Source organism: Rhipicephalus sanguineus, chromosome 5, assembly GCF_013339695.2.
Source record: "Rhipicephalus sanguineus isolate Rsan-2018 chromosome 5, BIME_Rsan_1.4, whole genome shotgun sequence".
NCBI lineage: Eukaryota > Metazoa > Arthropoda > Arachnida > Ixodida > Ixodidae > Rhipicephalus > Rhipicephalus sanguineus.
In genome coordinates this window covers 7,905,272-7,917,997 of record NC_051180.1, presented here as the reverse complement: position 1 = coordinate 7,917,997, position 12,726 = coordinate 7,905,272, and the positions used below count along the sequence as shown (strand labels likewise).

General features: G+C 48.2%; 1 protein-coding gene across 1 annotated transcript in view; it reads right to left on the bottom strand.

The window, feature by feature from the left end:
• LOC119393165 (amine oxidase [flavin-containing] B) overlaps positions 1 to 12,726 on the bottom strand; it is a 101,325-nt gene that overhangs the window by 13,450 nt on the left and 75,149 nt on the right. The window contains exons 4-8 of the mRNA XM_037659989.2: positions 11,862 to 11,969; positions 7,577 to 7,668; positions 6,198 to 6,339; positions 3,316 to 3,376; positions 347 to 435 (exon numbers count right to left, since the gene is read on the bottom strand). Coding sequence (XP_037515917.1) covers positions 347 to 435; positions 3,316 to 3,376; positions 6,198 to 6,339; positions 7,577 to 7,668; positions 11,862 to 11,969 — 492 coding nt within the window. The remainder of the gene's footprint in view (positions 1 to 346; positions 436 to 3,315; positions 3,377 to 6,197; positions 6,340 to 7,576; positions 7,669 to 11,861; positions 11,970 to 12,726) is intronic.

Below are 12,726 nucleotides of genomic sequence, written 5' to 3'. Positions count from 1 at the left end.
TCATGTGAATACGTGCCCGTCCACATTACAGCGGCTTTAGCCGCGCTCTCATTGCTGATTTCCTCCGAAGATGCGCAATTGCACAGCCCCATCCATCGTTTGTAGGCTCGCAACGTGGCTGCAGTTCAATGCCGTTTGTCGATTGGTTAATTTATTCATCGAAGAGATCTGTCCTTTTTCATCTCTCTCTCTCTCATTCCTTCTTTCCTCCTCCCCAAATGCAGGTTATGCAAACGAACACGGTCAACCTTTCCACTTGGTTGTTTTTCCCCCCTCTCTCAGCCTTTTGCAATTTTTACAGTTTGTTTCACGAACGTGAAAGATTTAGAAGTTTTCTAAAGCTCACCTTGTATTCTTTACCGTCCAGGGTTTTGACGACGACGGACGTGTTACTTTGCGTTATGCTGACCACTGGAGAATTTAGTTTCACCCGGTCTGAAAAAAAAAAAGAAGACAGCGGTAAGCCGCTGTAAACGACAACAACAACGTGCAGCGTTGTTCCTAAAATTCTTACCATGTAGCGCAGGATTGAATGGCACTTTTGAACATAAACTTGTGGGGCACGGGTTGATTGAGGGTAGTGCGAGAGAAGGGAACGAAGTAGGAGGAGCGGGAATTCATTGACCTTATTCTTGAGTTTTACATAAATCTCCAGAAGCACCCGATTCTTGACCGATCCCCCATAGTGTGTGTATGTGGGAGCCACAGTTACTCGGCGAACAAGAGCCATTCCTTGTTTACCAAAGGTGCGGCAACGAGCCCTTGTTTATCAACATGGTGTTGGGTGCATGAAGCCGACATCGCATTTCCTCGGGCACGATGACTCCAAATAACGGTTAAGGCCAGCGTGCCTGGGAATATCCTGACAGAATTGGGCCCGTATTCACGGAAGCGTCTCACGCGAGCATTGTTCGCGAGTGAAACTTTCAGTCAATGCTGATGCCGAGCATATAATTAGAGAAGCCAGTTGGCTAATACGGATGAGTACTACGCGAATTGGGTCGCAGTTTCCGCATATGAAGCACGCGAAGTCAACAGTCAAGTTAACGTTCTCAAGGGCGAGGAAGCTGAGCTGCGCCACTTGGACAAGACGCTACAGAAGACGAAGCGGTTGAAAATGAGTTAGGGGATGTCGCCGGCTACAACGAGAAGCAATCTCCAAAGTACACTTTGTCCTTGCTGGCAGATTTTTATCAAGTTATTGCACAGTCTAGGAAATCAGAGTATTCTTCCCGATAACGCTTGTTGGTCGGTTTATGGGGTTTAACGTCCCAAGGCGATACAGGCAATGAGCAACGTCGTAGTGGAGGGCTCCGGATAATTTCGACCGCCGAGGGTTCTTTGACGTGCACTGAAATTGCACAGTACACGGGCCTCTGGCATTTATCCTCCACCGTAACGTCACCGCCGCGGCCGGCATCGAACCCGCGTCTTTCAGGTTAACAGCCGTGCACCGTATAATCACTAGGCAACCACGGCGGCTGAAACTACTTTTGAAAACTTTCATATGTATGTCACAGGCATACGTACGCCCTTGTCTCGCAGCAGTACTTCCGGATCGCATGCTCTACGACACCTGTCGTAACTTCATTTGTTACACGCGACATTGATCTGGATGAAATATTTATTGCTGTACCCCGGTCTTATATTTATTCGTGACGGAGCAAATGTGAGCTTAACTAAAGAAAACATTGATACTTCGGATTCAATACTGATCAGTTTATTCGCACACTCAGTTGCGCATAGGAAGTTATCCGTCAACCTCAAGGTCACCCTGATCTTTAAAGAAATGTAACAAATGCCTTGCTATGATCTGCGCAATTGCGAAACCATGGAGCCGGTCGTCTTCGCGCTTAACCTGCAACAGGCTTAATCACACGTGTTCATCAAGAGATGCCTTCAAAGGAACGCGAGAGTGAGCTTGTGAGCAGCACTGCCAGTGACCGCTGATTTTAGAACGCACTGGAAAAGGAAATGAGTGAAGAGAGAGAGAAAGAGAAGATGAAAGGCAGGGAGGTTAACCAGAAGAACGTCCAGTTTGCTACCCTGCACTGGGGACAAGGGAATGGAGAATAGAAAGAGGAAGAGAGAGAGAAGGAGAGCACGTGCAAAGGGGTACAATCAGTCACTGAGGCTGGAGCTTCTCTGACCTACATGACTTCAAAGGGCTGACATTCCATCGGGGAATCACAGTATTTGAGAGGGTAAGTTGTGGTGATTACTGAAGCGCTGAAAACACTGGATCGAGAACCTCCAGCAGTTGCAGGGCAGTTCGGGCTGTCGGAGTGTTTATCTTATTCAAAAGCATGAATATGGTGTTCAGAAGAGAACGAAGCATCGCAGCAATGTCCTTGTCTTTCTCGGGCAAGTCGTGGGGAACCAACGCTGTTGACTCAGTCTGTGTCTGCTGCGACCATTGGAGTCGCTGTGTATGGTGCTGTGGCTTTGGCTGTGGGCGGTGGCTGTGGTTCTGGCTGTGGCTCTGGATGCAGCGTGGGCAATGCCGGCCATGCTTCAGTGTCCATGTGCTCTGGTGCGGTCTTGTCCTCAGAAATCGACTCGGGCGTGTCTAGTCTAGGAAGTAGAGGATGAGGTGTCACCTGTGAAGTGCGCTTCACAGAGTTCCTTGCACATCTGCGGCGTCGGGAGCATCGCTTTGTGACGACAGCAACAGCTTCCCGACGAGACGAGCGGTCTCGCACCATCTGCTTTAGGATTTCGTTTTCCTTCTGTTTCTTGGGGCACTCATTTGACGAAGCGTCATGGGACCCGAGGCAATTGCGGCACTTGAGGACCGTGGCATCACAGGAGTCTGCAGCGTGTGGTTCGGCGCAGCGCGAGCAAATGATCGTGCTCTGACACACGGCGCTCACGTGTCCAAACCTCATACATTTGCGGCATTGGAGTGGCCTTGGAATGAACGGTCGTACAGGATGCCGAAAGTGGCCTACCTTGACACGCGAGGGCAGAGATTCACCCTCGGTCTCGGTGCTTCTCGAAGCGGCGGTGCCAAATGAAGTAAGGGACGTGAGAGTCAACACACGAAAAAATGTCCTGGCAGTCGACGTTGCACATGAGACTGCACTGTGCACATTGAGCAAAATTACGGAGCTTGATGGCATAAATGTTCGCTCGTACATCCCTCTGGCCAGTGGTACCACTACAGGTGTCATCTACGATGTGGACGTCTCTGTTTCCAACACAGACTTGCCCAGTCTGGTGAAGCCAACAGTAGATGGCATCCCTATAATACACATGTCGTGCATGGGCACATCTCGCTGTATAAAAAAAAAAAATGAGTGAACGTTTACAAACCTCCCAAAGACTCCGCCATCTTGAGGCTAATCTGCATCATGCCACCCTTCATTTTTCTTTCCTGCGAGAAAGAAACAATGACGCTGAAATTATTTCGGGTGTTTGAAGATCAGTGAATGCAAAGAACGCCTTCCACCGGTGGATCAACGAAACCCTTATAGCTTCCCTCCCTCCGAGACAGGCCAGTATTTTTTGACACACCAGCTGGTCGTGCTGTATTATACTTGGAGCATAGTGAATGTACAACTTACTATCCTTCACTGCAGATTCTGTTGGTTATTGCGTGGAGGGCGAGGACGGTGGGTTCAGCCTTGCGGCGATTGCTCCTTCGCGCATGTGACGATAATGTGCGGTGATAATAACTGGCACGCACTGCTAGGTCTATACGAGTCCCAGGCCGACTATCAGGTGGAAAGCCGCCACCAGGTTCAACTTGCACTAAACAGGTTCATCTGCTGCATCGAGTGATTGGTGACAGCGCATTGATAATTAAGCGTCGCAACTATAGCTATATCGGTATCTTTATATAAGGAAGCAAACCATCGGCGCGTTCGCAAACAAAAACAGGGAGAGACATGAACGTCTGGTTTGCTAGGTATTCCCATGAATCCGGAAATGAAGCTGGTGATGTTTTTTTTAAAGAGTGTGCCTCAGAATAGTGGTGTGCGAATATACGGCATTTTCTAATAATGTTCTGTTCGATTCGGTACTCGAATCGAATAGCGCATATTCTAGATAACGAATATTTTTATTAGAATGACAGAGAACTGAGCTACTTGGTAGGGTATATTCATGTTAAAAAGACAGGGCGTGCAAGCACGTCCCAAGGCGGCACAGGCAATGAGCAACGCCATAGTCGAGGGCGTTTGTGTTGTGTTGACTTCTCTCTTGCGTCCGTGTTTGCACGCCCTGTCCCTTTAACATGAATATTTTTTGAATACTTTTCCAATAACCAGAACCGACGGGAAAGCCTCAAAGGAATAAAACTTTGGAACAGTGAGGGATTTCTTCTACTTATTGAGATTCATGCAGCTGGGTGTGCCGTATTGCAGTGAACTAGTAGAAGGTTAGTGGGCTCACAGTGGGGTCGAGCGCGTGACACCGCCGATTTGACGCAAGCGTTGCTCACGGACGCAACATTGATCTCGACGGTCGTGACACCTGGTGCGCAGCAGTGCAAGCACCCTTCTCGTCTCCCTCACTGCAGCACACCAGGTGTAACGACTGTCGAGATCAATGTAGCATCTGTGACTCACCTGCCCAAACCGACACCACCTAGAACTAAGTTGCCCAAGCCCCCTGAAAAATTCTAGGGATTGTCGACCTTCCCCGTCATACCGGTGATGTAATCTTAACCAAGTTTACCCAAGAAACGGTGCAAGCGCCACTCCCAGACCCCTAAGTCACGCATTAAGGACGCCTTCAGCAAAAACTGCGCAGCAGGACGAGGCACCAAGAAAGAAATGACGAAAACGAGCGCAGACTCAGTATGGCGTACGCATGGCCGTCTCAGCACCAGCTAAGCTTTCGAAGGTTTGCAGTTCAGTAAACCATAGGATGGAACGCGATAGCAGGAAGCAGAAAAATGAATGTCATGTACGACACAGGAATAAATATGCACCATGCAAGGTAGGCATAGTTCATCAGGTCCCGTTAACGTGCGGCAAATCTTACATCCGAGAAAGCGGCAGATGCATCAACGTCAGACTAATAGAGCATGAGCGATCACTTTCCAATACCCCGGGCTTGCATTTTCCCGCGCATTGCGGAGAGTGTGGGTGTGAACCCGTCTTTGATGACGCGAAAGTAGTGTCCATGGATAGTAGATACTTGGGCCGCAAGATAATAGAGGCCTTCCACATCAGAGGAAAGGGTGAAAGATGTGTCAGCGCTCCCTCTACAGTTTGTCCGACAAGGAGTTCGATTATCTGCGGTCCACGTGCTATCGTTAACTAAGCGGGAGTGATTGTCAATTTGAAATCTTTGACCGGTGTTGTTTCTTGGCTACGTGGTTCCACGTGTTCTTTCGTTGTCTGTCACACATCATCTTTGCTGCGGCTTTTTAAGGTTGACACGGTTTTCAATAAGCTAGTTGTGAGTCTGTGCTCGTTTTCGTCATTTCTTTCTTGGTGCCTCGCCCTGTTGCGCATTTTTTTCTGAAGATGTTCCCGTACCAACTTGCCCAACTTTCAATTCTCATTAAGGACACTTCAGGGATGTTTGTCGGTTAATAGTAATCGTAATGTTTCTTTGTTATTGTTAAAGCTTGTCAATATTTCTTTCACATGAAATGTCGTGGAATTTTGGGGCTGCTTTTAAAGTGGTTGCTTTGCTATAAGAAAGGTATTCGAGTAGTATTCGATATGAAGTCGTATTCGATTCGGTGTCGTGACAATTCGTTTGGTATTCGATTCGGTTCTAAAATTCTCTATTCGCACACCCCTACCTCATAACATTTAGCAACTATTCGTGCCTGCTTTCGCTAACGAATGCCACACTTTCCTGGATATTCTTGCCCAGCTACCAAATCGTTTTGTATGTGGCCATTGTAGTGCTACAGCGGCGGTAAAGCGAATATCTGCTGCCAGATTTCTCTGAAGATTTACTTGAGAGAAAGCAGAAAGATAGGCAGAGGGATAAACGCAGGCGAGCCATGCGGACGTCAGTCACATCACAGCCACGCGTGTGTCTGAAGAGCGCACGGGTGATAGTATATCGATCACAATGGTCTCTCGCTAATTGGTGCTAAGGAAGAGGCCAGTGTGCTCTGTTCACAGGCGTAGCGGGGGCAATGTATATGCTTCACTGGCTCGGGGACTTGGCTCAAATCACAGTTAGGCGAGTGGAATAAATAACAAATGAATAAACAATAAAACCAGCACCTGTCCTCCATTCTTGATGGAGATTATCCTCTTGACGCCCCCACACTGCTTGACGTACCACAGCATCCATAGAAGGGACCCCTCGTACGACTCCGACGTTACATTGATGGCGATAAAGAACTTCGCCATCGCTTTGGCCACACTGCGAGAGGAAAAACAAGATAGAAGAGGATCACCCATGCTCACTTGAGGCTTTCCGGCGAATAAAAATAACTGCTCTTGTACCGGAGGTTGTCGAAACGTGCCCTTGCACACCTTCACATTTGGCGGGTAATTGAAGGTCAAGTTGTAGGCGGCTTCCGAGGCCTCTGTCAGGCTTCTGCCGGAGGCTGGTAAAGATGCTCATTGGAATGTGTGACGCGGCAGCCGCTCGATGACTTATTTTTCCTTTCCTCTACCTTCACTAGACGCACCATTCGCCGCACTTCGGGATGAGCGTTGCGTATGGTGGTGGGCCGCAAGGTTCCCCGATCTTCTTTCCTATTATGTACCGCTACTGTTGTCGCTGGCTGTGTTACACCGTGACAAGGATTCTGGCTCAATAATATTGTCTATTTAATTTCAATTACATGGACACTACTAGCACATTGTTGCCGTCGGCGTCGCCGTGAGCTTCTGTATAAAGTACTCTAAGGGAAATAACGTCGCTCCGCCGTCGTAAGTTCCATGTGCGAGTGAAAGCGTGCGATGACCGCCGACGATCGCTGTTCAAGCGGAGAGGACGAAACGCGCCTTCCAGGCCAATGGCAGTCGCGGAGGGGGGGGGGGGTCCTTGTGGCCCCGGCAGAAATCGCGTATTTTGACGCGATTTCCGGGCGCAGTCGTGCACGCCCTATCCTTACGCGGATCAGCAGACGGCTCATACCTTTACATGTGCCGTGTTCTCGCCACTCAGTTTGCGTTGAAGCGATAGACAGCACGAAGGTCGCTACGCTCGCTGCAGCAGCCGTGTTTCCCTTACGCCAGCGTTTCGTTCAGTTACACAAGGTCGGACGCTAAAGGAGTGGGCTGCTAGCGTTACGTCGCATAACATTCTAATTCATTGCTATTGCATTCATTGCTTCGTCCTCGCGGCAAATTTACTTTTTTTTTGCCTGATGCGCCACTCATCCCGCTTAAGAGCTGATAAAAAAAAGGTGTGTGTGTGTGCCGCACAGGTTTTGCCACTGCGCTGCAATGGCACTGTAGAAGGGCTGTTTGTTTCATGACGCAGGAAACAGCGCTTTAAGGGAGCAAGAAACGCAGTGGGCTGTGTTCTTTCGTTGCGTCCCGTCTTATAGCGCTGTTTGTTGTGTATAAGCAATGGTACCCTTTAAGAAAATATTGTATGAAAAGGCTACTAAAATAACTAAGTAAATGTAGACGTCTTAGAAGTCTACCTTGTCCAGCAGGTACGATCGACGAAGTCTTGGAATGACATCCTGTCCCATTCCTCGGCGTGCGGTGCGTCCCAAGGTGCGTCGACGGGAATCTGGGGCAGTGCATAAAACCGGGACTCATCAGGTATACAATGAAGAGACCGATCGTCAGGGTGGTTCCGCTGTTCTGAAAAAATAGCAATAATCCTACGACGAGCACCACTTTTGATAAATCTCGAAATCTGCACAAACATTCCAGTCGCGATCTTCCACGTAGGTTGGTTTAAATAGGATGCTACGTGAGGCGCCTTAGTGAAATGCTCCGGATAATTTTGACCACCTGGGGTTCTTTAACGTTCATCGACATGGGCCTCATGCAGTTCGCCTCCATCGAAATGCGACTGCGATCGGACCCGCGACTTTCTGATCGGCAGCCGAGCGCCGTCACCACTGAGCCACCACGGTGGTCCAATCGTCCAGAACTCTCAGGGGCACACTATTCGCATAGATGGACGCACATCTCTAAAGCTGCGCTAGTTCTAGGATTTATGCTAAGCCTCTACGACTTCAGTGCTGCTCGGCTTCATTTTAACGCGACAGCATTAAAGAGCTCGTTTCGCAGAAATTCCGGTGTCGGCAGTCGGCGTCTTTGGTTATGAGCGAAAAATCAGCGTTGTCCTTGAGCAAAAATTCTAAACAGATACAAATAAAGGATCTTCGGTTCGAGTGGGACCGGGGATTCGAACCTGCGACCCTCCACTCCGTGATGCGATGCGTTTAGCTGTGCGGCCATCACGCATACATCCTCTAGGACACTAACGGCGAGCTATTTAAATGCACCATTTAAGGCGCTTAGCCGTGCTCCCCATTGGGCTGAAAAAAACTGGCGCCTTTTCCTTCCCTCCTCAGAACCGCTACCACCATACACCATTTAGCGTTGGTGGTACGCATATCTCGGAAGTTATTCAGCGGCTTGACTATCACCCGCGAGATGGCGCAAAGGGCCCACGGGCGCGCTTTTAAAGGGACACTAAAGGCAAATAACAACTTATGTCAGAGTGAAAGGTCAGTGTGTGAGAGCGTCTAAAACGTCAATAGTATCAACAGCAGTGCTCTAGTAATTGAGAAATTAAGGTAAATGTAGGACAGGATGTGCGCCACAAGTGGGATATTTTGAAAGTGATCCCGATGACGTCAAGGGACCCGAGTACAAATAACCACTAGTAATCAAATCAGTTGGGATGAAAAAGAACCTTCCGTGCATCACAAGACGTATTAAATGACCTCGTTCGTTTCTGTTTGATTCATGGAAAAAAGAACCTCTTGGCATTGCCATGGGGAACGGCGCGAGTGGTTCAAAAGTTCCGTTTTCGCCGAGCCAGCCGAGCTGCGCGTCTCAGTGGCAGTTTCGGTATCGCGTACTGCTGCGTGTGCTTGGCTCTCGTTATTTTAGCACTGTTGATACTCTGCTGCTGCTGGCCAAGTTAAGCTCCGTTACAGCAAACTATACAGTTTCGGAGTGGCCCGTGGCTGCGTCTTGGCAAAGTTGATGGCTGCTGTTGCGCAAGAAACTGTAGCGTCGGCGGCCGGGCAGTAAAGGCGAGCAGCGTTGGTCGCGGCAACTGCAGCGTCAGAAGGCCCGTTCAGGCGGGTAATTTGAAGTGCGCTAACGCCGTGCAGACCACCGAAACGTGATTTTCTTTCAAAATAAGCATTTCCTTGGCACGAAACAAGCACTACGATGTTTCTGGAACGCTGTTTCAACAATCAACGTCGACTTAATATTTGCCTTTAGTGTCCCTTTAAACGGCATCGCCCCGCCGTGTGGCCGTGTTTCGTTGCGCCGCATGCATGAATATTGGAGCCGGAGGGCGTCCGCACTTTGGCTTTCCTTGCGGAAAGGTTTAGGTCTCCAACGAGAAGCGAAGTCATGCTAGCGATTGGGAAGGCGATACGAACACAGTCCGATTAGGCTATCGCGTTCTTCTCTTGAAAGCGAAGATCAAGCGTCCTCCTAGTTTTAACAATTATATGTGCCCTAATACATGCAAATACTTTAGTTAGCATACGACAGTTAATCAGAGATATTATTGTTGCAAAATTTCTTGCTTCTAAAGGGCGCCTATTAATGTGGCCTCTGAGCAGGAATAATTGCGGGTGATTGTAGTCGATTATCAAGCAAGAAGGAATATAAGCTCCGCATATGGCGATCGCCGTCCCACCCAACGATATTTGCACATATGCTCCATCCAATTGCGTTAGCTCAATTTCGTGACGTAAAGCCCATTTGCGTGTTTAAGATAGTCGATTTTGCCATACAGATACATGTTTGTGCTGGTATAGTTTTAGGCCGAAACTTGGAAGTCCCTGTAAATTTGATCAGAGATCCTCACGTCAGTACTCGGCCCAAACGTAATCTTTTAGAAACGACAAAAGTTCAGCTGGTACTATTAGCAGAAGACAAAAACGCTAGGAATGGAAACAAGCACGGATCTCAGGGCTGAAGGAGAGACGCGGCTCCCCTCGGCCATGGGCTTCTGCGGGTGGGGCTGTTTTTATGGCACATATATAGCGACACTATGTTGCTTGCTCGGCGACTTCTGGTCCTCTTCTTGTCAACCGGAAGTTGGGGTTTTCCGCTGTGCTTCCTAATCCCGAATTAAAAAAGTAATATAAAAATGACTTAATGGTTCAGGGTTACGAGTGATCTAGGACAGATGTGATAACGGAGCATAAGTTTAGAAAAGATGAGGACCAATTGCCTGTAAGGATAACAACTGAAATTAATTTGAATGGTGATAGATGCGCATCTAAACTACGTAAATAGGAGCGTCGTAAGCTGGGCCAGATGGTAATGGTTCATTGCTGAACAGGGCTCAATAGGACGACACGCCAAAGATGCGAAAACCACACAAACAATTGCTTGTTTGTGTCTTTCGCGTCTTTGGTGTGCCGTCCTGTTTTGCGCTGTTCCTCAATGTACACAAATGGATGGATTGGTTCGCCCTAAGTGAACAGAGGTAATAGACGTTTGATGGGTACGTAGTGACCAATTGTAGGGCTATGTAACACATGTTTAGTAGTTAATTCACATTAATTAGGTGCCAAATTGCACTGTCCAAAGCCCAAAGCTTGGCTCCCAATAGGGTTATGAGGACGCCATTTGGAGTTGTTGGCACACCAACACTTGACTCATCAGTTGACTTATTATTACACACTAGTACATCGTCTCAGTATAAGGGGAGGGAAGGGCTGACGTCATTATGTAGTGTGTGCCGTGCCTCCTTCTCGCCCAGTGGCACTCGCTTCGCAAGTACCCGCGGTGCGCTCGTTTTGTCGCTCCGGCTCCGTGGTGACGTCAGCGCCAGGTGGCGTGTCACGTGCGCTCGCGCTTCGCACGGCGCTAGCAAGGCGACGTGCCGGTCTCTTCCGCGTGCCGGCGCTCGCCTCGCGCATTCTTCGCACTTCTCCGCGCCCTCCCCCGCTTCATCTGTGGGCACGTTAATTTATCTTTAATTAAGTATCGTTAATTTCACCACTATAGGTTTATATAATTAGATGACAAAATCAATGTCAAAAGTTTCACTTTTAAATTTTCCGCAGAAATATCCTACGAGGACGTCATGGATTTCAATGTGTTTGTTCGTATTCTGGCCACCTAAGTTAAACGAATTTGATATGTTAGTATCTGGATCGCTCAGAAGACCATATGTACTTCATGTTTACAAATTAGGAGCTACGTAGGTCCTAGTAGACGCCGTCAAAATCTGTGACGTCAAATCTGTGACTTCTGCGGGAAATTCATGGTGGCGTTGCCACCTGCATTTTCCTTTTAAGCGTTTTCTCGCGGCAAGCGTGGTGTTCATGAAATCGCGAAAGAGTAATTTACGAGTACGAGAAATGTGTTTTTTTCTTTCTAAAATAATTGTTCTCTTTAGTGTTCCTTAAACTGTACTGTCACGCCGCCAGGAAGCTATAGTGTCACCAGAGGCCCTTCGGCTAGCGTCCACCTTCCTGCCAAGAGCCAACCGCGTCACGTGATCAACTCAGCTTCCTTTCTTTTTCTATTCTGCTTCGCGGCGCACTTTCAGTGGTGGCATTGCGCATTGGATAACTAAACGAAATAAGCACTCGCCATTATAAGACAAACTATACACGGCAAAACTTGTCGAGAGACCAGCCTGAATTTCGAACAGAAAAGAAGCATTTTTAGTTTTGTACGCGTACCCAGCAGACGTCAGCCTCGTCTTCTTTATTTTCACAGTTAATATTTTGATGCATTCGGCAAACCACTAGTGACACTCACCTCTTCTCCCATCTTATCCAGACTGCGAAAGAAGTTGTTCACATCCATGTTCACAATTGGGTTCCAAAAGGAAGGAAAATCTCCGCCGGTGGTCACGTAACGTCGGCCCTGTTCGCGATACGCAAGTCAGGAAGATGGTAAGGAAATCTCGATGCTGCACGCAATTTATGCGCGTTATAGCTCATGTCGTGTCGACCGGAAGTTTCATAAGCCCTAAACACTGAACGGTTCTCGAAACTGCGCGCGTACACTTACGTAGCCTCATAACGGCGCAGAAAAAAAAAGCAAACTCAATGAGAAGATCGATAGCAACAACTGAAAGCCTCCATCTCCAGAGCTGTTTATATAACCGGCACGCAACGGTGTTATAAGGTTGGGGTTGTACAGTTCTCTGTAAGCCATCGACACAACCCGTGCTGTCCCTTCTCTCTTCTCACCGCTCTTAGCTAAGAGCAGGGAGAAGACCTGTCTGGTTTACCACTATCCTTTGGTTTGCTTTCTTTCTAGTATTTGTACTTGGGCGCGAGACTTCAAACAGCACGGCTCGGCCAAGACATCGCGACAATAAGAGTCGCCTATCTTGCAGAGAGGAGAGCAGCTCGCAAGAAACTCAAGTGCTTCAAGAATCTTTACGGAATGGCATGGCGGGGTAACAAAGTTATCTAGCCAGTTTAAAGATGACGCATAAGTGCTTTACCGAACCACAAATAGAAACGCCATGACTTTCGGCATGGTTGCCAGACAATACCTGTGCATAAAGTGGGATCCGTCCAGCTAGACAGTCGAGAACTATAGCGGAATATATCTGACCAATTTTAATCAGGCATTCTTAAACGAAAAAGCAACACATGGTCATACAGAAAAC